This window comes from Aedes albopictus, chromosome 3, assembly GCF_035046485.1.
Source record: "Aedes albopictus strain Foshan chromosome 3, AalbF5, whole genome shotgun sequence".
NCBI lineage: Eukaryota > Metazoa > Arthropoda > Insecta > Diptera > Culicidae > Aedes > Aedes albopictus.
In genome coordinates, this window is record NC_085138.1 from 189,538,943 (window position 1) to 189,565,810 (window position 26,868).

Sequence of the window (26,868 nt, forward strand, 5' to 3'; positions counted from 1 at the left end):
TGGTGTTGAATTGACTTCCAATACGCCGTTGGTCATGGTGGTGGGTAGTCCTGATTGTTTTCGTTGGTCATTCACGTAGCGCCAGAAGCTTCTAGGGTCGGATCGAAGACGATTTTGAGTTTCCACCAAATGCGCTAGGTACAACTGGTTGTTCAGCCTGGAATACTGCTCATTGATCCTTGAATAGGCAGCTCTTGTCGAATCTGTACGACATTTGCTGTGCTTCTTCAGAGCGGCTCTTTTTGCTCTCTTCGAATGACGAAGTTCCGAGTTTGACCACTGCGCTTGCAGGTGCCCTGTGGTATTTTTTTGGTACATATTGATCAATCGAATACAGCAAAATGTTTGACATCGTCGAAGCAGCATGATTGCAATCACTCCCATGTAAAATTCCTTCCCAGTCGAGGTTTTGAAGAAATTCGTTCATACTGTCAAAATCGCCCCTACCAAAGTCGTACGAGATGCGGTCCATAGGTTCGACAAAACGTGGCCGAGGTCCGTTGTTTAATGCAACAAGCAAAGGTGGATGATGTTGTATGTCCTTCACTAATGGCGATGGTGCACGAGTTGCAGAACAATCTGTACGCAAATCTTTACTTATGAAGCACAGATCGAGTATCCGGTTGTTATCATTATGAACCGAATTTATCTGAGACCGGCAGTGCTATATGCGTCCAACGGAGTAAGCGATGCTGATGATATCGAGGAGCGAGATGCATCCGGGAAATACGTCCCACTGGAGTCTCTTAGCCATGTAACAGCACGAAGATTGAAATCGCCAAGTATGATGATGTTGTCATTCGCATTCATTTGAGCAACTATCCAATCAAGTGAGAGGAGATTTGTCAATCAAAGATTCACCAGGTCAGGTGGAAAGTAAGCAACGCAAAGGTCAAATAAAGCTACGTGGAATCCTCCGGTTTGAAATTTGGAATAAGAAGAACAATCACTGGAAGTTTCAGCTTAATCGATTGAAAAATAAGCTGGCGATATTGAATTGCAGTTCACTTGTGATTTTTAGCCAAAATGTATGGATAATTCGGTGTTTTCCTGTTGGCTCGAAACCGGATTTTTAATGCACGATTTGGATTAAAACAAAGAAAACAAGTTTTATGGGGGTCTGGAAGTGATCCGGCGATTTCAGGAAGCTTTCAAGGGAGTTTCAGGGACGTTTTGAAGGGATTTCAAGGTGTTTTCGGGGAGTTTCAGCGGAGTTTTAGGGGCTTTTCTGGGTAGTTTTCATACGACTCCAGTGTGGATTCAAGACGTTTCATGGAGTTTCAGAAGGTTTCTGGGACATTTTGGATAGGTTTCTGGGAGTTTCAAGGAATTTTAAGGTGCTATCGAGTGAGTTTTTCAGAGCCGTTTCAGAGGTTTTCAGGATTGTTTGGTGTGGTCTCCGAGGTGTCAAAAGGCTTTCAAGACATTTCAGTAAAATTTAGGGTGAGAATGGGTCAAGAATGCATACTTTCACATTCACAGTGACATTTTAAAAAGGCTTTGCTTTCAAGCTTTTTTCGATGATACCCCGAAAATAATCTAATTATTGTTCTAGCAACCTAATTTTTGACAGGAACTACTGGCAACTACGAGGATGACATCATCAAATTTTTGATTCGATGTTCGCAATGTTTTGACCCAATGTTGCCCCTCTGAGCCATTGTACCCCCAACGGCGGTAGTTATAGGTTAAGGTTGTTTCAATGCATTATAGGGGACATCAGAGAGGTTTCCAGGATTCTTAGTGGGTTTAAGAAGCTTTGAAGGTAGTTTTGGGAAGGTGATCCTTTACAACAACATGTCACTTTTAACGCACCTACTAGCGTAAGTGGGATAATTTTTATCGGCCTGAACTTGAGTAACGAAACAATTTCAAAAACACATGTTGTGGATTGTGAGATTGTGATACAGAAATAAATGTTTGTTTGGGAAGATTTCAAAATAGTTTCTATCTACATGCAACGAATTAAAAAACCCTCAACTAGTTGGTCAATACATATATTTCTATAAATATTTTGCAGCAAAACCAATATGCGATATGCCAGATTAAAACTTTCTTCAACTCGAATTGAAATAAATAAATCGGCTTAATTTAGCACCTTTTCCGAACTTTTTGTATGCGTTATGCTGTTTTTTCTTTGTTTGCGATATCTGTTTCGAATAACTTTTAAGCACATTTAAAGCTAGTTATTTTGGTTAATATTGATATTACATTGCGTTCAACCCTTAAACATTATATTTGACGCCGTTCATGAACTACGTAACGTTGTTTGACTTTAAATTGCGGGAGACGAAGGAAACCGGAAAGTAATTATTTCAACGTTAGGTAATCAATGAATAGCACTTTTACAATGGGATTTATGCTTTTTTTTGCTACCTTTGACTGTGTAAAGTTTACCTGTTCGCAATTGTTCTATTTTGCGTGATTCTTTAGTGTGTAAACATGTATAAATATCTGTTATTTAGTAACACTTTTCTCTCGTTGATAAAGCGCAATGCAACGTCCAGCTACCTATACAGTATAAGTCTTATTACACATAAGTAGTAGTAAATATACTCGTTTCGCTTTCTTTAAAATATGTAATAATGATATATTTTTTTTTCGATAAGTGTCAACACTTGTCCTGAAATCTCGGAGACACGCTAAGAATTTGTCTATTTGTTGCAGAGGAGTTAGTAAAATTAGTTGATACCATTGAGGTTCAAGTACGAAATGAACAAAACAATGTTTAAAATGCTTCACGATCAACTACACTTGATGTGTTTTCGTTCCTTTCCTGGGCAGAGTTAGATATGCCGTTTAGTAAAACCGATGATATTGAATATCAATTAGGCACGTTCGTATAAGTGTTTCTAGTTTTCGTTATAGTCATAAACAACTAATTGCAAACATATGGCACACGTTGGGATTGATATTTCCGATTCTGTAAATAATTCGTAATTAAAGGGATAATAATTTCGTGGTTGATGTGCCACAGTTTGTATTGTCCAAACACATTTGCAACGATCCAACAAAATTGAATAGTACGGCAGTAATCGATGCATCCTCTTACACTCGAGGGTACATTGCATTCATATAATCGTTCATCAGCACACTATTGACTCATGCACATTGACGCTAACCGTGTGCTTTCGAAAACTTGTTAAATTGTGCGTTCAAAATTTCAATCATTCATACTTTACAGAATGCAACATTTTTTCTTCCCGCCTTTTCGCTTGCCCTTCTCGTCGATAAGAGGTCTCTCGGAGAGTTGAAATTTGCGTACAACTCGCACCAGCTCATGGAAGGCCTGGTCCACATTGATTCTGAGCTTTGCACTGCATTCGATGTAGGGAATTTTTAGCTGCCTGCTAAGTTGCTGGGCTTCCTCCAATGACACAACTCGCTGATGATCTAAATCCGACTTGTTGCCAACCATTAGCATGGGGAATTCATCACGATCCTTAACACGCAGAATTTGCTTGTGGAATTTGTACATCTCGTCGAAGCTGGCATGGTCCGTTACTGCAAATACCAGTAGGAAACCCTCGCCCGACCGCATGTACTGCTCCCTCATGGCACTGAATTCTTCCTGTCCTGCAGTGTCCAAAACTGAGGAATAAGAGAGGTACTTTTAGTATCATGCATTTTTCGAGAACACAAATCATGTATACTTACTGTCCAGTTTTGCCGGGACATCATCGATAACGCATTGCTTTGTGTACGAATCCTCAATAGTTGGATCATAATCAGTAACAAAATAGCTCTGAAAGTACAATTGAAATGTGATTAAATTAACTAGCAATTTAGTAGACAGGCTTGCAGGTCTAATGGCCCCGCTTCTGTTTCGTATGCAGAAAGTCCTTGGCTCAATCCCTGACCTTACTTTGTATCTTTCCCTCCATATTATCCCTCTTCACTTGAAACTCATGTTTATGGTCTTATCCATCGCTAGAATCAGAAGCGTGTTAAAAATTCCGTTTCTCTTTCTTGAAATTTTACTGCACCAAACACTTTATCGTAATACGCGTCTAAACCAACGTGAATCTCTGCCGAACGGCCTTTTCTCGAACACTCCGATAACCCTATGAAGTTGCACAGATGCAGTAGTATACACTCCCGATCAAAAGTTTGGGGTCACCCCCTCAAAAACATGTAATTTTTTTAGGCCTATATCTTCGCCATACATATATATATTTCAAATAAGCCAAGAAGAATTAAAATTGAATGAAAGATGACAAAGATATCAACAAATCACTTTTCCTTGTTTTACGATAGTGACCCCAACCTTTGGGCGATACATCATATTGAGGGGTGACCCCAAAGTTTTGGTCGATGACATCAAGGATTAATTTACTTAATTCTTTTTTTTCTAGATTTTTTAGTTAAGTTCTGTAAAAGGCAGTTGAAAGCTAATAGAAAATGGGTTATATTAGAGCGACACTGCCGTTAGTTTATATTAATTTTTTAGAAAATTTGGCAACTTGGGGTTAAGTTTACATACAATTTTTTTTGAAAAAGTTTCTTTTAATTCATGTTCAAAGTTTCTTTGACTTATTATCTTGTGAATGAGATCTAGGGTTTTGAAATTGGACGCAAATTGGCGAACATATGGGCCTAAAAAAATGACATGTTTTTGAGGGGGTGACCCCAAACTTTTGATCGGGAGTGTATATGGTCTGCCGTAGGCATGCGGTTGCATCAAAACTTTCTTCCCCACATTCACCAGCAACCTGAGATGGCAGGCACAATTCTGGTCTATACATAGAAGATCACAAACAGCTACACACTGAAGATACCGGGTTATTCCAATCAGTTGTCTCATTGGTTCCTTGTAGAGTATTTTAGTGCATCTACAGTAGTAACTACGATCAGCCAAACAAACTGCAAGCTACCCAAGTATCAATTTGAAATCTTATTAGTATTGAAAAGGTTTTGAGAACCGTCATGAAACCAAAATGATTTTGTTTTAGTTTTTTTTTTATTCTGGAGGCCCTTTATAATTTGTTGAAATTGTTGCTTAGAATTAATACTGATAGTAATCTTTGCAATGTTTTTTTTTTTTTTGTTTGTATTAACGAGATTTTTAACCCTAGGCTAGTTCATCTCGGGACCCACGTTTTACTTCCCTTCCGAAGGAAGAACCCACTTTGTGTGAGTATGTCGGGAGTGGGATTCGATCGCAGGTCTTCCGCGTGATAGTCAAGTGTTCTTTACAATGTTTATCAAATTCTAAGAGTCTAAGCTTTCTATGTTAACATGGATTCAAATTCTTGCCAGTTTCAATGACGTGGCTAAGATAATTTAAAACAACTGATGGATACTCAACAAATAGCTGGTTCCAATATTTTTTTATGCAGACGGGTGCAAATCATGACCTTTGGAAACTTGTACTTTGTACAGTTTAACATAAGGTCGTTCTGTAGTTATGATTAATTGATAACAAACATAAAACTGCCCAACCCAGTCATAACGTGATTATTACTCACCCCATAGCAATAGCAAGCATTCAATAATGCTTCGTGGCGCAAAAATCACCCTGGCTGATAACAGTTTCGCTCAATTTCTTTGTAGCATGAATATATTAAGATAACCAAAACGTCGCGTAATGCGCTCTGAGGCGATAGAAGCGCGCAGAGTCACCTTATGCTTACTTGGCTGCTGCTGCTGCTATCACCCCATGTCATTACTGCCTTGAACGATGCTTGAGTTCAAATGGAGCAAAACGTATGCACCCAGTTATCATCGCGCAAGCCAGGAACAGATGCTGATTGGTGATTCACCTCTCGCGTCGAGAGGCTGACGATGTCGGTAAGACGTTAGAATCAGCGCGGCGGTATAAATAAAGTGCATCTGGTTTCAAGTTCTTTGCAGAGTGTTCCAAATCAAAACGAAACGTAAGAAGCGCATTATTTATATGTTTACGTCAAATCGCTGCCAGAATTTGTACTTCAGGGGTGCGCAAATGGTTTGTTTTGGCGGGCCAGCCCGTAGATATTTCACAAGTATATATTGCTCATACCACCTAACAATGTCAGGTAGTCGTCGCTAAAACCATAAGTAGGCTATTATAGAGTAGCCTCAATAGCGTATCTCCTACTAGAATCTATAAAAGTGGCGAAAACTCCCTCTTGGAGGCATCCACAAACACTAAATTTTGATATCTAAGAAAACACCCAAACAACATTGCATTTGAGCGAGTGCTTTCTCGATATCTTAAAAAACTTTGTGTAAAAGAGTCACAATGTATTTTCCAGATTGGTAAGTATATTGTTACACAGGAGGAGGCATGTTTGCTAAACGAATGTCTTGGATGTGATAGTCGCCAATACGTTCTAACCATATCAGAAGAAAAGAGGTCAAATTTATGGGTCTGAAACTCTTTGCTTCTTCAAACAACTTTCGAACCACTATCGGGATAAACTTTACAGCAATATCCCACCAAGATTTGGAAATATACGCAACAGCACATTTTAAAGTATTCAAATCCATTCTGGAGCAAAGCAGGATCTGCTCCTGGAGATTTGAGGCAAAGTTATTTTTGCATATTCAATCGGTTCTAAAGTTACAGTACTGCGAGCTGATGCCAGAGTTGTAACTTTAGTTGTATAGTTTATTCGAACATGTAATACCCACATATCCGTGGAGGTGTGTATTAATGAGCTTTCCCGAACTTCTTCATCATAAGAAATAACATCACAATTTGGTGAACGAATTTCGTTCTTTTGAATATCCTTAGATTTAGCAAGGGCTTTGATCAACCGACTGACTTCCCTCAAACTGGAAACATCTGTACAAAGTTTTTTGTTTCAGCATGTTTTTGAACAATCCAGAAGACCAGAAGTTCCAACTCTAACTACATTGTTTCCAAGGATTGACCAAATCAGACGTCGTTCGCGGTCAGCAGAGGGCAAGCTTCTTCAAAAGCAGCCATGATGAAGGATGTTGTAGTATCAAATGCACCATCTGCCGATGCCTGTAGGGTACCTAGTCACCCCACAGCCATTTGTCCTTCACCGCGTTAATGCGGGGCTTGTCCGTGTAGCTACCCCCTGTTCGGAGGTAAAAGTCCACCAAACAGGGGACCCCAATCCAACGTGCCAGGCGACCCGTGCTGAGGGATGAATGTTTGAGAAGATTTAAAAGATGCTCAATCTTAAACGGAACCCGTAACGTGGGTAGATCACCTTTTTGGATAGCGTTACGGAATAAGATCTACCAAACCGAAACCTAGTTTCGTCCTATTTTTCAATTTTGGAATATAGGTTCTGGTAGTTCAAGGAATCATAGTATTTAGTCCTTCCTACCGGCGTCTTTGTGACTTACAGTCTCTGAATAAAACTAAGTTAACCAACTTTACTTTGCCAGTAGTTAAAAACCTCTCCAACCGAGGCTAAACTTAATGCAAAGGAAATCAAATTGGATTTGGGATCCATGTATGTACTAACTCTTCAAAGACTGGTAACTGCTGACTACTGGTATGCAAGGAACATACTAGAATCCTTATTACTGAACAAATTTTCCTTTATTTAAATGATATTGCTGCTAATGTTAAAACCCGAGTTCCAAACTTTCTACTGGGGAGAATTTAGCAGTGAAACAAAGGCGATGCTAGGTTTCCGAGGCATGACCAATTATCAGTGCTCTTGTTCTGTTTTCTAAGAAAACAAAACAAAACACTGTATCACCCGACAGACCCGAACAGGAATAAAAAATAATAATGCGGATTGCTTTTGAAAAGCAATTGTAGAAGCGTGTGAGGCAGCCGTCAGGGAAGGAGCTACCAGGAGGCGCCCGTAAGGTTAGGCAGCTGTTTTTTTTTTTTTTTTTTTTTTTTTTTTTTTTTTTTTTTTTTTTTTTTTTTTTTTTTTCCTTCTAAACCATAGGGGGATAATCTGCTCAACAGACACCCTAACAGAAGGTTAGGGTAGTGTAGGTCTGACAGGCCGTCTTCTACAACAAAAGTAAAATCCAGGACTACTCTCTCCTCGTACCCACTAAACCATTCCTATGGTCGCCAAACCCTACGTCTCTCCGGAACCACCAAGAAGGTATTGCTTCAGAGAGGGGCTAGTGCACATCGCACCCACAAGGTTAGCTGCGTAGCCTGCAGCAACGAACATCGATGACTCGCTTTGGAGAGTCCGCGCCCTACTGCTGAGCGGACATCAAGAACTGATGCCCACGTGCAACCCGATCTGACCTGCCCGCAAGGAAGGGTATCACTACCCTTTAGGCCCTATCAGATGCACCCGTAGGTTGCAGACAGCAGGATCTCACCTACCCCGACCCTTGCCGGGGACCCCTTTCCAACCGCGGGCTCGGATCCAACCCAGTAGACCGACGCCACGACAGCACCGCTACCGGGACTTCCTCTCCGCGGCCACTTAATCGTTGTAAGGGTCGATCTCGACCGCAGGGCACCGGTATGACCTACGAAGCCGACTCCGAACCCCTGGACCACCTCTTGTACTGCATCTGGACTAGCCATTCTCCGAGTCCACGCGCCACCTCCTCTGTAGCTCCCAGACGATGTGGGTAATAGCCGTTGAAACGGCGTTCCAGCCAAACTCATCCCTACACATCCTCTGGACCAAGTTGTCCGGAGTTGTGTCTTCCCCGCATGTGGCAAGCATGCGGTCACGCATTGTGCGAAAACGCGGGCACACGAACAAAACGTGTTCCGCCGTTTCCTCTAAACCATTGCACACTGGGCATTCGGGAGAATCCGCATGCCCGAAACGGTGTAGATACTGTCGGAAGCAACCATGACCTGTAAGGACCTGTGTCAGGTGGAATGTGACTTCCCCATGGCGCCTATTAATCCAACTATCTACCCTCGGTATCAACCTATAGGTCCACCTTCCTTTGGTGGAGCTGTCCCACGCGCGCTGCCATTTGACCATAGAGGCCATCCTGACAGTCCTGCGTATGCCTCTTGTGCCGCGCATTTCGAAGCACTCCATGTCCTCACTGATAAGAATGCTGATAGGCACCATACCAGTAATGACGCAGAGAGCGTCGTGTGACACGGTACGGTACGCGCTCGCAACCCTCAGGCACATAAGCCTGTAAGTACTTTCCAGCTTCCGTCGGTAGCATTTAGTACTTAGCGCGGTGCCCCACGCCGGGCCGCCATACCTAAGTATGGATGTAGCAACACTAGCCAGAAGCTTGCGCTTACTGGCGTACACCGCAGAGCTATTGGACATCATCCGGGACAGTGCCGCAATAGCTGTGGAGGCTCTTTTACAGGCATAATCGACGTGGCTACCGAAAGTAAGCTTATCGTCGATTATCACGCCCAAGTGTTTGACGGAGCGCTTTGACAGGATAGTACAGTCTCCTACACTGATCTCCGTCTGCTGCTCCGACTTCAGGTTGTTAACAACCGTCACCTCTGTCTTGTGGTGAGCCAGCTCCAGTTTCCTGGACCGCATCCACGCCTCCACAACCTTGATCGAGTGGTTGGTAGTCAACTTTACCTCCTCGATCGTTTCACCGTAGACTTCGAGCGTAATATCGTCGGCAAATCCGACAATCACCACTCCCACTGGATACTCTAACCTCAACACCTCGTCGTACATGACATTCCATAACACCGGACCCAGGATGGAACCTTGCGGGACTCCTGAGGTTATGTGAAAGCACTTCCGACCCACCTCCGTGTCGTAGACTAGTACACGATTCTGAAAGTAACTTCCGAGAATCTTGTACAGGTACTCCGGTATCCCCAGACGCAAGAGCACATCGGCAATAGCAGACCAGCTGGCGCTATTAAACGCATTCCTTACATCCAGAGTCACTACCGCGCAAAAGCGAATTCCCCTCCTCTTAGGCTCGAGTGCTTTCTCGGCGGTTTTTGTAACCGACAAGATAGCGTCTACGGTGGACCTCCCCTTCCGGAAGCCGTACTGGTTACTCGAAAGACCATTTTCGCCCTCGGTGAACCGCAACATTCTATTGAGGATGATCTTTTCGAGCACCTTCCCCGCCGTGTCAATCAAGCATATTGGTCTATATGCCGACGGGTCTCCGGGTGGCTTCCCCGCCTTTGGCAATAGTACCAGGCTCTGCCTCTTCCAAGCTTCTGGGAAAACTCCAGGCATTTCTGCATAGCAGACCTGAACATCTCGGGAGCCTCTGCAATAGCTACTTTTAAGGCCAGGTTCGGAACTCCGTCCGGACCTGGGGCCTTACCTACGCTAAGGGACTTAGCTATCCCCGCAAGTTCCACATCGGTGACCCTCTCCTCATCGCCAGCCCCAGTCCCCGGCTGTCCTACGAAAGGAGGCCAAGGACAAGGATCATGACGCAGAAAAAGTCCTCCAATGATCCCCTCCAACATCTCTGGAGATTGCTCTGTAGGAGCCATCACACCTCTCGTCTTGGCCATAACGATCCTGTAGGCGTCACCCCACGGGTTCGTATTGGCACTCTGACAAAGACCCTCAAAGCAGGCCTTTTTGCTTGCTCTTATCTCGGTCTTAAGCGCGGCTTTTGCAGCGGCGAACACCACCCGCCGTTCGTTTCGCTCTTCCTCTGATCGTGCTCGCTGCATCCGCCGCCTAGCCCGTAGGCAGGCGCGGCGCAGGTCCGCAATCGCGTCGGTCCACCAGTAAGCCGGTGGCCTCCCATTTCTAGGGTGGACTCGCCTAGGCATGGTCGCATCACACGCACGTGAGAGCACCGCTACCAGCTCGTCGCCGTCTAAACCGATTAAGTTTCGCTCACGGCGGAGCGCCTCCCTAAATACCCCTTCGTCGAAGTATGATGTCTTCCACCTGCGAGGGCTTGGCCTTGGCCTGGCCGCCTCTTCTTCTATCCGCTGTCTGCTGTTATTGTAGTCTATACTGTAGCGAACCGCCAGGTGGTCGCTGTGAGTGTAGCCATCATCTACTCTCCAGTTCGAACTACTTGTTAGGCCAGGACTGCAAAAGGTCACGTCAATAATTGACTCCGCTCCATTCCGACTAAAGGTACTCTTGGTACCGACATTAGCCAAGTCGACATCTAAGATGGCCAGTGTTTCTAGCAGGATCTGACCCCGCTGGTTCGTGAAACGGCTTCCCCATTCCACGGCCCAGGCATTAAAGTCGCCCGCTATTACCACCGGCCTTCGCCCTGTTAGCACGGTCGTTAAGCGGTCCAGCATTTGCGTGAACTGCTCGATCGGCCACCGCGGAGGCGCATAACAGCCACAGAAGAAGACCCCGTTTACTTTGGCGACCACGAAGCCCTCATAGGTAGTAGACACCAACTCCTGAACGGGGTATTTACCCGTCGTCCATATCGCCGCCATTTTTCTGGTCCCATCCGCGACCCAGTTGCCGTTGCCGGCGGGTACTCGGTATGGGTCCGATTTGATGGCGATATCCGTCTCCCACTCAGAAACTGCCTGACAAAGCAGTTGCTGAGCCGCATCACAGTGGTTCAGGTTCAGCTGCGTTACCTGCACTGTGATTTGTTGTTCACTGCGGCTTTCTTGAAGGCCGGGCAACTTGGACCACCCATCGGATGTCTGTTGTTCGAGGATTTCCCGGTACAGATCATGCAGATGGGCGGACTCGTGCAGCTTTGGGCCTTATGACCTTCAGCGCCGCATCGCCTGCACAGTTTGCGCCTGTCGGGGCCTTTGCAGTCCCACGACTTGTGTCCTGGTTCCAGACACCTGAAGCAAACCTCTGGTGGCTCGTGGAATGTTAGGTGACATACACACCAACCCACCTTTATGCTCCCTACTTTAACGGACTTTTTGACGTCCGCCACAGGTAGCTGAACCAAAGCTACCTGTGTCCCTGCTGGCCCTTTCCGTAGCTTAACGGCTGCGGCGGCCACCTGCACATCGCACTGTTGCCGCAGTGCCGTGACGAGCTCTTCCACTTCGGTGATCTCATCGATGTCCTTGACCTTCAGAGTCGCCTCATGTGTCAAAGCCCTCACCTGCACACCCTCACCAAGGACCTCTTCTGCCAGCCTCTTATAGGCGGCGCCCTTGTGCTCCTTCTGGCGCTTCAGCTCCAGGATCATCTCGCCCGTACGAGTACGTCTAATACTACGTACGTCGGCTCCAAGACCCTCAAGCTTGGCGTCGCTTCGCATCATCTTCAAGACGTCCGAGTACTTGGACTGTTCCGTCTTGATGACGATTGCGTCGCCTTTCTCGCGCTTGGCACCTGCCCTCCTACGCCTTGGCTTGGCGTCCTGCGCTACTACCTGCGGATTCACCTTCTTCTTCTTCCGCTCTACCTTCGTCCAAGGGGGGTCCTCCCCTTGGATCGCCCTACTCTGTGGCTGTTGAGGGCCCACTAGCGGTCGCAACCCCTTGTTCCCATCGTTCCGGGACGGGCCAGCCTTTTCAGGCCCACCCTTCCCAGCTTTCCGGGAACCCTGGCTGGGGTCCGACGTTCCGGCATTATTACCGACTTTCGGGGTAATGATTCGCCTGGCCTTGCGGGCACCGCCAGACAGCTCCTCGCCTGACGGTTGCCTCGCCCGCTTCTGCGATTGCTTGCCCCGTTTGTCGCGAGCAGTCGCTTCCGCCTTATTTGGACTTCCTGCGAAGGAGAAGGCCTCCGTTTGGGTAAACTTCGGCACTTTCTCATTTGCAGGCTCCGCTGCTGCAGCAGTCAGCAACGCGAGTGCCGCGTGCTCCTGCTTGGCATCGTCGATCGACGCCCTAAGTCGAAGCAAGGCCGTTTTCAGGTCCTTGCTTATGTTCGACTTAGAGGACGCAAAGTCGATGATTTTGCCAAGCTGCTGCTCAGCCACCTCTATTGCGGACCGTCCTTTGGATCCTCGGTTGACGGCCCTCAACAACCACGCTCCGTCCATAACCTCCACCGGCTGACTTGCCGGGAAGTGGACTGGAGCACCCACGCTTGAGCTGCGTACGCAACTCCCAGCGCCTATCTCCTCACTTCTCCTTGTCGGAGATCTCATCAACCCGCTTCTTGCGAAGGGGTTGATCCCACCACTACTTCCACCTGAATTTTGATTGCTTGATTTGTTTGATTTCATGATTAATCCCACGAGTCGCACGGGAAAGAATGTCCACCACGCCAGAGCCCTGCATTAACGCGGTAAGGGACAGCTTACTGTGGGGGGTGCCCAGGTACCCCACAGGCTCCGTTAAAGATCGAGCATCTTTTTCACCCCCTCGATCACTCATTCCTCAGCACGGGTCGCTTGACACCTTGAATTAGGGTTAGTAGTCCTATTCTTAGCCGGCGACTACGCGGCTGACTCGCAAGCGGGGGGGTGCGTCAGGCCCCAGGACTTTCGTCCCTGCTGCCCTGAGGTTAGGCAGCTGTTAACCGTGAAGGTCGGTAGTAAAGCCTGCAAGTCGGACTCCAGCCAGGCATCCCGGAAAGACTGGAAGGATGGGTCTGAAAAGGCCGGCCTGTTTCAAATCGAAGGTACAGGGGGTTGCGACCCCTGATTGGTCCACAGCAACCACAAGTTAGAGCGGGTCAGGGGGAGGCCACACCCTGAACCAAAAATAGAGTAGAAGAAGAAGAAACCAAAGGAGGTGCAGGAGCGTAGGGACACCAGCCTTAAAAACGTAGGAGGGCAGATATCAAGAATCGGAATGGCGACGCGCTCGCTGGACTGAACAGTCCAAGTACTCGGAAGTGTTGAAGGTGATGAGGAGCAACGCCGAGCTCGTGCATCTGGGAGGTGACGTGTGCAGCATTAAACGTACTCATACAGCTAAAATGATCCTCGAGCTCAAGCGCGACAAGGAGCACAAAGGCGCTCTCTACAAAAGTGTGACAGAAGAGGTTCTGGATAAGGGTGTCGAGGTGAAGGCTCTTACAGCGGAGGGAGTCGCCTCCGCCAGTGAAAAATATGCACTGACGTGAAAGAGTTCGTCACGGAACTGGCCATAGTTCGATGTGCAGGTCCAGGTGGCCACCGCAGCCGTTCAGCTACAGAAGGGTCCGACAGTAACACAGGTAGCCTTGGTACAGCTACCTGTGTCGGACGCAAAAAAGTTCGTTAAAGTAGGGAAGCTCAATGTGAGCTGGCCAGTATGCCAAATGATCATGCGCGAGCCACCGGAGGCTTGCTTCAGGTGTTTGGAATCAACACTTAAGTCATGGAACTGCAAAGGCCCCGACAGGAGCAAGTTTTGACAGGATCGTGATGGCCAAGACGAGAGGTGTAATGGCTCCTACAGAGCAATCTACAGAGATGTTGGAGGGGATCATCGAGGGTCATGATTCTAGTCCTTGGCGTTCTTTCGTAGGACAGCCGGGGACTGGGGCTAACGATGAGGAGAGGGTCACCTATGTGGAACTGGATGTGAAAAACCGCTGAGAAAGCACTCGAGCCTAAGAGAAGAGGGATTCGTTTCTGTGCGGTAGTAACTCTGGATAAAAGGAATGCGGTCAATAGCGCCAGCTGGTCTGCTATTGCCGATGCGCTCTTGCGTCTGGGGTACCTGTACAAGATTCTCGAAAGTTACTTTCAGAATCGCACGGAGGTGGGTCGGAAGTGCTTTCACATAACCTCAGGAATCCCGCAAGGTTCCATCCTGGGTCCGGTGTTATGGAATGTAATGTACGTGAGGTTAGAGTACTAAGTAGGAGTAGAGATTGTCGGATTTGCCGACGACATTACGCTCGAAGTCTACGGTGAAACGATCGAGGAGGTGAAGTAGGCTACCGCCCACTCGATCAAGGTTGTGAAGGCGGGGATGCAGTCCAGGAAACTGGAGCTGGCTCACTACAAGACTGAGGTGACGGTTGTTAACAACCGGAAGTCGGAGCAGCAGGCGGAGATCAGTGTAGGTAAGTGCACTATCCTGTCAAAGCGCTCCGTCAAACACTTGGGCGTGATGATCGACGATAAGCTTACCTTCAGTAGCCACGTCGATTGTGCCTGTAAAAGAGCCTCCACAGCTATTGCGGCACTGTCCCGGATGATGTCCAATAGCTCTGCTGTGTAGGCCAGTAAGCGCAAGCTGCTGGCTAGTGTTGCTACGTCCATACTTAGGTATGGCGGTCCGGCGTGGGGAGCTGCGCTAAGTACTGAATGCTACCGACGGAAGCAGGAAAGTACTTACAGTGCCTGAGAATTGCGAGCGCGTACCGTACCGTATCACACGACGCTCTCTGCGTCATTACTGGTATGGTGCCTATCGACATCCTTATCAGTGAGGAGATGGAGTGCTTCGAAATGCGCGGCACAAGAGGCATACGCAGGACTGCCAGGATGGCCTCTATGGTCAAATGGCAGCGCGCGTGGGACAGTTCCACCAAAGGAAGGTGGACCCATATGTTGATACTGAGGGTCGATAGTTGGATTAACCCTCTAATACCCAAATTTTTGATTTTGATCTAAATATCATTTTTCGTCATCTAAAATCGATTTAAACATGTTTTGGAAGACGATTCTTTTTATTTCTCGATTTCGTGAATTTCAGTTTTTGATTTTTCTCATTTTTATTTTTGAACATCCCCACCCTTTTATATTTTTCCTGGAAGCCAATTTGAGGAACGGATTTTTTGAGATGAAAACATTTTGAGATTTTATGATTATTGCTGAAATATTATTATTTTAAATATTTTTCACAGAAAAATTTATTTTCCGTGTAATTTTAAGGAAAATAATTTAAGAGTGTATTCGATTCCCTTAAACTATTAAACAAGGATAGAATGATTTGGGAAAAAATTAAAATATGTTAATTGTAGCGATTCAATACAAAATAAACAATGACTTCTAAAAGGTGACTAAAACATCAATTCTTCAATGATTTTTAAAAAACGTAAATACGCTTGAAAATACACCAAAAACCATTTTGAGATATACAGAACAGTCCTAAATATCAGCCAAAAATATAATAAAAATTATTTCCCACAAAACAAAAATTACAAAAATGCTCAAACTATACCCCGTCTAAAGGCGGGATTGGGTATTAGAGGGTTAACAGGCGCCATGGGGAAGTTACATTCTACCTGACACAGGTCCTTTCAGGTCATGGTTGCTTCCGACAGTATCTACACCGTTTCGAGCATCCGGATTCTCCCGAATGCCCAGTGTGCAATGGTTTGGAGGACACGGCGGAAGACGTTTTGTTCGTGTGCCCGCGTTTTCGCACAATGCGTGACCGCATGCTTGCCACATGCGGGGAGGACACAACTCCGGACAATTTGGTCCAGAGGATGTGTAGGAATGAGGAGAGAGTAGTCCTGGCTTTTAATATTGCTGTAGAAGACGGCCTTAACCCCACACTACCCTAACCTTCCTGTTAAAGTGTCTGTTGAGCAGATTTTTCCCTCATGGTTTAGGAGGAAAATCAAACACGGAGCCTTCATATGCATAGTCAGTGGATCACATTCTTTTTACTAACACTGATGCTGCTGATCCCTGCGCTGCTGCTTCTCGTCTACTTCGCTGACGGTAGAATGAATAGCACTTTGTGTTGTAGCTGTTGTTCAATCCATTCGGAGCCCATTTGGTATCGCTGGGACCGTAATTAACGATCGGGTTTGGTTAGCGTATGTGCTCACAATCGACGATTGGTGTTGGCTTGACGAGAAACTGTTAGAGTCGCGTACGAGCACCCGCATACAAAGCGAACACGTGGTCCTATTCCGTGCTATCCTATTTTTATGTTTGATCGAAGATGTGTAACTTTTGAAATAGCAAACAGATAAAATATTCTTTACACAAATGAACATTCGTAGCATTACAGCCCAATCGGTTTAAACAAGACCGACCGCAATGCTGTATTTGAGTCTTTGGCACTGTTCATAAACTACGTACTCATTTTTTTCAATTTCAGACCCTTCTACCCCCGTAGACTTTTGTGCATACAAAATTTTCGAAATTTGTGTGAACCGTAGATTTTGACCAGAACCCCCTCCCACTCAGAGTCTACGTAGTTTATGGACAGGTCCTCTATGGTTTCGCTACACGATCCATCATCTGTCATTCACTTGGCTCCCATTCTCGTCATCATCGGCATTTAGAGTTTGAGAACTTTTGTTGCACTTTTTAAAAGTCACAGTTCGCAATTTTCTAGATGAGTATTTGTAGCATCTGCGCTCCACATGTCCCGCATAGCAACCATATTTTCTATAAGGACCACACCAGTGGTACCTACCGTGAAAGTCTATCCGTTCCCATAGCATCGATCTGCTTAGGCGACAAATGCAATGTTCGCATATGCAGAACGATGACCACCAACCGTTTCGGTAATTCTGACGCAACAAAAATGTGTCATACTCATATTTCATTTTCCCATGCCAAAGGCATAACGTTATCACCAAGCGCCTTTAGCCTTGAACCCGCCTTCTCCATATCGTAACTCTCTCTGGATCTTCTCTCTCTGTCTTTCGAATATTGATCGTCATCGATCGTTTACACAAATACAAGCAAATGACATCCAGCTACCTCCAGCAGGCTACATGTAACTAAAAATTGAAAAATACATCATTCTGATTTCAACCACCAACCGGACGAGTGATAAATCAATATCACATCCAAAGTTAAAATTAAGAAGTTCCCCTCATGGCGAACCGTGTACAAGTCCTCGAACTTGCGTAGCTAGTGAACAGTGACTAGTGATTGATACTTGAAAGCTAATCGTTAGTAAAAGTGAACAGTGACAATGGAATAAATGGTTCAAAGCCCAAAATAACAACAAGTGGAACAGTGATTTTTCCCTGATAGTTAGTAAAAGTGAACAGTGACAATGGGGAAAAATGGTTCGAAGCCCAAAATAACAACAAGTGGAACAGATGTCGAAATCAATAACATCTTGGAGCAGCACCAAGATCTGCATGAAAGTCACGAGTTGAAACTCTGGCTTATACTTGTGCTTGTTGCAATTCAAGTGACCGTATTGTGCTACAAAGAACTTAAACGGCTTAGCCGTCAAAACGCAATAAAAGCGGCGAAAATCGTCGGTAAACATGAAAACGTGTAAACATCAAAATTCTGACTAAAGTGAATAAACAGTGAACAAAACCCCAGGGTTAACCGGCAACCTGGAGCGACCCATCATCAGGCCAACCGGCAAAAGGGAGCGGCCAACGGCGCGATGTGTTGCAGATTAATCGCAACAGTGGAGCAGAGTGAGTTGTATTGCAGTCGTTAATAGCGGTGATGAGAGGTAATTACCAAGAACTCAAAAATATTTACGATGACCTTAAATCAAAAGTAGGAACTAGATCTTCAAGTCGTTTATTATTACGGACCAAAAATAGATCTAAATTTCTAGTCTCAGAAATAACTCAATATTGTTTTCTTCACGATAACTCTAACATTAGAGTTCTTACCGAAGAAGCACAATATATTTTTAAAAAGATTATAGAATTAATAGATAATAAAGCCGAAAATTCTCTCATATCCTTAAAGGCAACGGTAACCGCAATTATTTTCAAAAATAGACTATTCAAAATGGCGTTAGTTGTGGATGTCAAGTTAGGAACATCTTTGATCCCGATTTATGACGGGAATACAGCAAATTTAGACGGATTTATCGACGCAGTAACACTGTTTGAAACCACCGTGAATCAAGCCTTCGAGAAAGGCACAGCGGATCAAAAAACCGCGGCGTCAAACACAGTTTTACAACTAGTTAGAACGCGCCTCACTGGTAAAGCACGACAAGCATTGGCAGCGAATCAGTCGTTGAAACAATTGCTTGACGCAATACGAGTAAGGTGCGCATCTAAAGTTTCACCTGACAGTGTTATCGCCAAATTAAAAACCCTGAAACAGGGCGGGGACCTGAACAATTTTTGCGATCAGGTGGATAAATTATGTAATGAACTCCAAGCGGCATACTTGCGTGATGCAATTCCGCAAGACACCGCTAGTAAAATGGCTACGAAAAGAGGAGTCGAGTCATTAATTAATGGCACAAAGAACAGTGAAACACGGATGATTCTTAAGGCTGGGACATATGATAGCATTTCCGATGCTATTCAAAAAGTTTTGGAAAATGATGCATGCGAAAACAAACCACCAAGTGCGCAAATGTTTGCAGCACGAAGTATGCAACAACCTAATCGTAGGGGAAATTTTTCTAACAACCGTGGACATGGTCGTGGATATTTTGTACCCAATCGAGGAAGTTACAATAATTTCCAAAGGAACGGGAACTTTCGCGGAAATTTCCACGGAAGAGGTAATTTCACCAACAGAGGTTACCATCAAGGTAGGGGATCGTATCATCAACGTGGACAATTTGCTCAAAGAGGACACTCTAATCCTCATTATGGAATGTATGTAGCTCAAAACATTCCTCAACAATTTAACCAACAACAGAATCCTCCCCCAGTTCAAAGCAATATGCAACCTACTCCGTTAATTCATCATTCAGGCCAACCCCAGTTAAATTTTTTAGGCCTACCACAAGGGCAGTTTATGCCATAAACCTATCTGCAACCAATTTTGTGTTTTTAAACATTGAATGTGCCGAACAACAATGTAGTTTTATAATAGATTGTGGTTCTGACATATCAGTGATAAAAGCATCAAAATTGAGATTTCAACAAAACTATAACCCTAATGACACATGCATGATTTCCGGAATAGGCAATGGTACCATACATACTTATGGAGCACTTACTACTAATCTTCTGATAGATGAATTTTCGTTTCAACATAAACTGTATATAGTTAATGATAACTTTCCAATTCCTACCGACGGAATATTGGGAAGAGACTTCTTTACCTCGTATAGGTGTTGTATCGATTATAACACATGGATTCTGTCAATCAATGCTTTTAACACTTGCATTACCATACCAATAATTGAAAAATCACGTACAAAACAAATCATACCACCACGGTGTGAGATGATTAAAAAATTAGATTTACTAAATCTTACAGAAGATATGGTCACTATATCAAATGAAATAATACCAGGTTTAATGTATGCAAATTGCATTATAAATAATGAAAATAAATTCGTGAAGTTCATAAATACCACGAATGAAAATATAATCCTTCCTGAAGACTTCATACCTACTATGACCCCTTTAAGAAATTTTTGCTACCATGGTAAAATTTCTAACCAATCCTCGAACAATGTAAGAAATGAACGTTTGTTACGTGAATTAGAATTGAATAATATTGACCCAAAAATTAAACCTTCTCTTGAACGTTTATGTATGCAATATAATGACGTTTTTGCATTATTGCTGTGTGCGTTCAAGATGCAAACGGTGCCCAAATGCGCTTCAAACGCGGTAACACTTGTTACCAAATGCAACGTAGCAACCATAGCCAATATCACCGCCAACCTAGGATTCGAAAGCTCCCACTGACATCGGGTTACTTGTTAGAAAATCTTACCGCATTTGGTGCTCCCGCATTTGATGCTTGCATTTTGAATGCACACAGCAATAGAAAATGACAACCTTTCCACTAATAATTTTTATGAACAAGAAATTTCGTTGAATGATAATTCTCCTGTCTATATTAAAAATTACAGAATTCCTGAAGCTCAAAAATCAGAAATTGATCTACAAGTAAGAAAAATGTTAGACCAAAAAATTATTCAAAATTCAACCTCGCCATACAACTCACCCATTCTACTTGTTCCAAAGAAGACTGATTCAGATACTAAAAAATGGAGATTAGTTGTCGATTTTCGACAATTAAATAAGAAAATCGTACCCGATAAATTCCCATTACCTAGGATTGATGAAATACTAGACCAATTGGGCAGAGCGAAATATTTTTCGACTCTCGATCTAATGTCTGGATTTCATCAAATCCCGTTACAAGAACACTGTAGAAAATTTACCGCATTTACAGCAGGAAATGGTCATTTTGAGTTCAATAGGCTTCCATTTGGATTAAATATTAGTCCAAACAGCTTTCAGCGCATGATGACGCTGGCGCTTAGTGGTCTACCACCGGAATGCGCATTTCTTTATGTAGATGACCTAATTGTCATAGGATGTTCACTAACGCACCACCTAAAAAACCTATCTAACGTATTTGAGCGTATGAGAAATTGTAACTTAAAATTAAACCCAAAGAAGTGTTGTTTCTTTCGATCAGAAGTAACATTTCTTGGCCACAACGTGTCACAAGAAGGAGTACAACCCGACAAATCCAAGTATTCTATTATACAAAATTACCCAATCCCGAAAAATGCAGACGAAACGCGTAGGTTTGTTGCATTTTGCAACTACTACAGACGTTTCATACCTAATTTTGCTGAAATATCTCACCCTTTAAATCAACTCACAAGAAAAGATGTAAAATTCCACTGGAACGAAAACTGTCAAACAGCATTTCTTACATTGAAACACCAACTTTTGTCGCCCAAAATACTTAAATTTCCAAATTTTACGAAAACATTTATTATCACTACTGATGCTTCAAAAGTGGCTTGCGGAGCTGTTCTAGCTCAAGAGTACGATGATATCGAGTTACCAGTGGCGTTCGCTAGTCGGACGTTTACAAAAGGTGAAGCGAATAAATCGACTATAGAGCGTGAACTAGCCGCAATTCACTGGGCAAATAAATATTTCCGACCGTATGTGTATGGAAGAAAATTTGTTATTAAAACTGACCACAGGCCTCTCGTTTATCTTTTTACTATGAAGGATCCATCATCCAAACTAACACAAATGCGGTTAGATTTGGAAGAGTTTGACTTCACAGTACAATATATAAAAGGGAAAAGCAACGTTGTATCAGATGCACTTTCTAGAGTGATTCTCGATATACATGAACTGAAAAATATGTACATAATTATCCCCACAAATCGTTCAACCGGCTCCACCGGAACCTGATCAATTCCGAGTGTATGATGCCATCAACGGTTTAGAAACTTTTGACATACCTAAGCTAAGTTTCTCATTTAACCAAACAAATAATAAATTTAATTTACTTTTATTCAATAAAAATTATTCTAAGAGTCTAGCTCTAGCGCTAGATCTCGATTTAAATTTAATGCCAATGTTGAAGAGAGCATTTGAAATTATAGATAAAGGGATCCCTTTTACCATTAAAAATTCAAATATTAAAAGAAATACAAGAAATGCTATTAAATTTAGCTCAAAGAAGGCCAAACATTTTGCAATCGCAAACAGCGATATGATTTTTAAATACGTAGACATAAATTTATTTAAGGAACTAGGTAACAAAATTCTTAGGAATTGTACCATATTGATTTATGAAAAACCCAAATTTATTAAATCAGATACCGAAGTAGATCAAATTCTGCATCAGTATCATAATACTCCACTTGGAGGACATACAGGAATAAATCGGTTATACCGTAAATTAAGACCAATCTTTTATTGGCATAATATGAAACAAATTATTACAGATTACGTGAAAAAATGCGAACTCTGTAAAAGAAATAAGCACTTCGCACAAGTGCAAACTCCCGCCATAGTCACTTCGACACCCATTAAACCTTTCGAAGTAGTATCGATCGATACTGTCGGTCCGTTTTCGCTGTCGATTAACGGGAACCGATATGCAGTATCGATGCAATGCGACTTTACAAAATTTATCATTCTAGTACCCGTTCCAGACAAAACTGCAGCCACTATGGCACAGGCCGTAGTTGAGCAATGCATATTAATATTTGGCCCGATGACAAAAATTAAAACTGATCAAGGAACAGAATTTAAAGCTGTCTTTGACGAAGTTTGTAAAACCTTACAAATAACACATACATGTTCAACAGCCTATCATCCGCAAACAATAGGCGCGTTAGAGAGAAATCATAGGTGTTTAAATGAATACCTACGAAATTTCTGTAACGATCGTGCTAATGATTGGGACAACTGGCTTGCATATTACTGTTTTTCGTACAACACAACGCCCAACCTTGACCACAACTACACGCCTTTTGAGTTAGTCTTTGGTAAGAAGCTAAACACCTTTGAAATAATACAAAGCAAAACTACCCCGTTATACAACTACGAATCCTTTGAAAAAGAAATGAAATACAGGTTACAAATTGCTCACACTCAAGTTTTAGATGCTATACAAAAAACAAAAACAAAACGAACCATCAAATTAAATGAAAACGTCAGAAATACGGATATTATTATTGGTGATATAGTTTATATGGCTCATGAAAATAGAACAAAATTGGATCAAGTAAATTCAGGTCCGTATACAGTGATTAACACAACAGAATCTAACGCTACAATAAGAAATAGCCAAAACAAATACACTGAAGTCCACAAATCTCGATTAATTAAATTTAAAAGTTAAAAACTTCCTAAAGGGGGTAGGAGCATATATAGTTTTTCAAAAACGATAATTCTTGATTTCAAAATTTATAAATGTTGCATCTACTCGAAAAAAAAAACAGCAATAGTTAGACCATAAAACCAATCTGTCATTTGTAACAAAGAGATATTTTGTGAGAGGTACTTGGAGTCATATTGCAAACATTTTCTATCCTGCGAAGATCTTCCGTTAGGGGGATGGTGTAGCATCTGCGCTCCACATGTCCCGCATAGCAACCATATTTTCTATAAGGACCACACCAGTGGTACCTACCGTGAAAGTCTATCCGTTCCCATAGCATCGATCTGCTTAGGCGACAAATGCAATGTTCGCATATGCAGAACGATGACCACCAACCGTTTCGGTAATTCTGACGCAACAAAAATGTGTCATACTCATATTTCATTTTCCCATGCCAAAGGCATAACGTTATCACCAAGCGCCTTTAGCCTTGAACCCGCCTTCTCCATATCGTAACTCTCTCTGGATCTTCTCTCTCTGTCTTTCGAATATTGATCGTCATCGATCGTTTACACAAATACAAGCAAATGACATCCAGCTACCTCCAGTAGGCTACATGTAACTAAAAATTGAAAAATACATCATTCTGATTTCAACCACCAACCGGACGAGTGATAAATCAATATCACATCCAAAGTTAAAATTAAGAAGTTCCCCTATTTATCTATTTTTAAAAGTTCCTAACTAGGGTGGTTTGTTTATACTAAATTTGCATGTCCAATTAGCGCTAACTAGTGATGAATTATCAAACCAAATTACTCTTCAGTTCATAGTTTTTGACAAGTAAAACAACTTTACCGACAAAAACATCTTCTTCGGTATAGTTTTCATATTTTTTATTGTTCTCGATTTTCGTTCGCGTTATCATTGGTTTGAGAGTTTATGCTCTATTCTAACCAAAAACTCATTTGTTAACTTGGAGCGGACCTGGTGTGATGGTTAGAACACTTGACTATCACGCCGAGAACCTGGGATCGAATCCCACTCCCGACATGCTCACAAAATATGGGTTCTTCCTTCGGAAGGGAAGTAAAGCGTAGGTCCCAAGATGAACTAGCCTAGGGCTAAAAATCTCGTTAATAAAGACCAGGGCGCAAAAAATTCGAGCAGACGAGCTGAAGTTCACCGTGCGGCAATTTCCATTCACTTGCCTGCACATTCATATTCACAGTGGCGTCTCGTAACCTCACTTTTTACCTGTTCAACAACCCTAAAAGTTGCATTTGCGGAGAATTCAGGATCAGAATCAAAATTACAATGGGCAGAAATGGCTATTATCGTCATTATCTACAAATTACAAGTCAATTTATTCTGAGAAATTAAAAATTTACACTCGTTGAACAGGTAGTTTTGAGGTTAGGGAATCGCCACTGCATATTCAGCTGCTCGTTACTCGTTTGTCAACTGAATGAAAGTCAATGGATATTTGTAAACATCTTACAAAGTGTTAAAATGCTTGACGTTTCGATTACATTTAACGGTGCTTTACACAGATCTTTTCCCATTTGATTGTTGTGGAGTGTTTTTGGAAGGAATCGTAGCCATAAACGTAGGTAATCATGAAGATGTTTCTCGATCGGCTTCATATTCAATGACTACGAATTGACTGACTGTGTGAAGGGCCCATATAGCCGAGGCGGTAAACGCACGGGTATTCAGCATGACCATGCTGAGGGTGACGGGTTCGATTCCTGGTCGGTCCAGGATCTTTTCGTAAAGGAAATTTCCTTGACTTCCTTGGGCATAGAGTATCTTCGTGCCTGCCACACGATATACACATGCAAAATGGTCATTGGCAGAGGAAGCTCTCAGTTAATAACTGTGGAAGTGCTCATAGAACACTAAGCTGAGAAGCAGGCTTTGTCCCAGTGAGGACGATACGCCAAGAAGAGAGAGAGAGAGTGAAGAGGGAGAGCGAAAATGAATTTGTTTGTTTTGAATTCAGAATCATTCAAATTCGTGCTGTTTTCAGTCAATGACTATGAACATTTTGCACCCTGATAAAGACACAAAAGAAAATTGTTAAGATTTTTTTTACAACTTTTGTATTTTAAAATTAGTTTGATAGAAAAAATATACGAAAAACTCTTACACCAAAGTGGATTTTTTTAATGGCCCATGACTTGGGAACCTCTTCTGTGGGGCCCGTGCGTTGCGTATCTCATCGCTACTTAGGTGAGAGAATGCGCCGTGTTAGTTCAAAGTATAAGCAGATTGTTTTCTTTACCACGCAAAATTGGCACCGCCGCCGCCACCGAATATTTAGTATGTATTCTCTCAAAGTCGCGGACGACGGATGACGAAACGGACTGAGAATTATGTGGGCGATCAATGCTGTTTGTCGCGATCTCCGGTCGCATCATAGTGTTCGATATGAATCGAGAACACACGTTTAATGAAATATGAATGAATTTGCATCTATCTATACACTCGATCGTCGTTGCGGGTGAGGCTCCTGACTGGTGATCGATTCGAGCGAGTTCTCTCACTTGAGCAGAGCGCACCACTTGAGGCATATAGGGATAGGTCTTTTTGAGGTTTATGGCCTGCGGTTAGACACCCAACAGATGCCTGGGCATATGTCTTTATTTATTTCTGCAAGCTTTTCCTTTCGTTGATAGCCACCCGTTAGGTCATATAATAATTAAACAAACAGAAAAAATAGCTAAAAATACCTGTATAAACTGTATAGTAATTGCTGATTTTCCAACACCTCCTCCTCCTACTACAACCAACTTATAGGTCTGAGCGTAGCTGCCAGGGTTCGATTGAGTGTAACGGGACATCTTTTTATTTTGGTTCCTGGGGATAGGTTCCGCTTCTAGCACACGGAAATTCTCGATGTGGGATTAAAGGAACAGTTCACACAAACTACACACTGGGATTAAGGTGGAGATAATATCAATTAAACCAAACAAATAACAGAAATGTGATCACTCAGCAGTGAGTTGTGTACATTTTTAAAACTGATCAGTAAAAGTGACATCAGATGTCTACCAGAAAGGGAGAACGGCATATACAGAAAAAGACGTGCTAGATGTGGATTACAGTGCTTGCTGCATCTCGTGAACACTGTTCGTCCCTCTGGGTATCGCATGCTAGATTGAGCGAGGAAACGAAGAAGGGGCGAATGAGAGCGTATCTGTATTTAAATCGACGGTTATTTTAGACTTCGATTTCTATACTTTCCATACTGTGTCCTAATATCCCTTTTAGACAATTTGCATATACCTAATTAGTTGTTTTTTTTTAAATAGCTGAGGTATAGTGTATTCGAAGAAGTTGTTATTAGAGCCTTGATGTATTAGAACCTTCCTTTTGAAAATATCGTAGTAAGTTTAAATATATTTTCTCATCTTGTACCGACTTTTCGAACCCTCTAAGCAGAATATTATTTTCGAATGATTGTAATCAGTTTCGCACCTTTTAATTCCGCCCTAATTGCTTATCCTTTGACAGATACGCGTATTTCGACTACCACTTGTAATCTTCCTCAGTGTCAGTTATCCACTGATAACTGGATAACTGACACTGAGGAAGATTACAAGTGGTAGTCGAAATACGCGTATCTGTCAAAGGATAAGCAATTAGGGCGGAATTAAAAGGTGCGAAACTGATTACAATTGCATTCGAAAAATA

General features: G+C 43.1%; 1 protein-coding gene across 1 annotated transcript; it reads right to left on the reverse strand.

Annotated features, from left to right (window-relative positions):
- Positions 1-1,981: 1,981 nt before the first annotated feature.
- On the reverse strand, positions 1,982-26,226 carry LOC109429151 (ras-like protein 2). Its single transcript, XM_029862990.2, has 3 exons — positions 25,905-26,226; positions 3,658-3,745; positions 1,982-3,591 (listed from the first exon to the last, which is right to left on the reverse strand). Exons 1-3 carry the CDS (start codon positions 26,013-26,015, stop codon positions 3,179-3,181), a joined length of 612 nt encoding a protein of 203 aa, XP_029718850.1. The 5' UTR covers positions 26,016-26,226; the 3' UTR covers positions 1,982-3,178.
- Between the last annotated feature and the right edge of the window lie 642 nt (positions 26,227-26,868).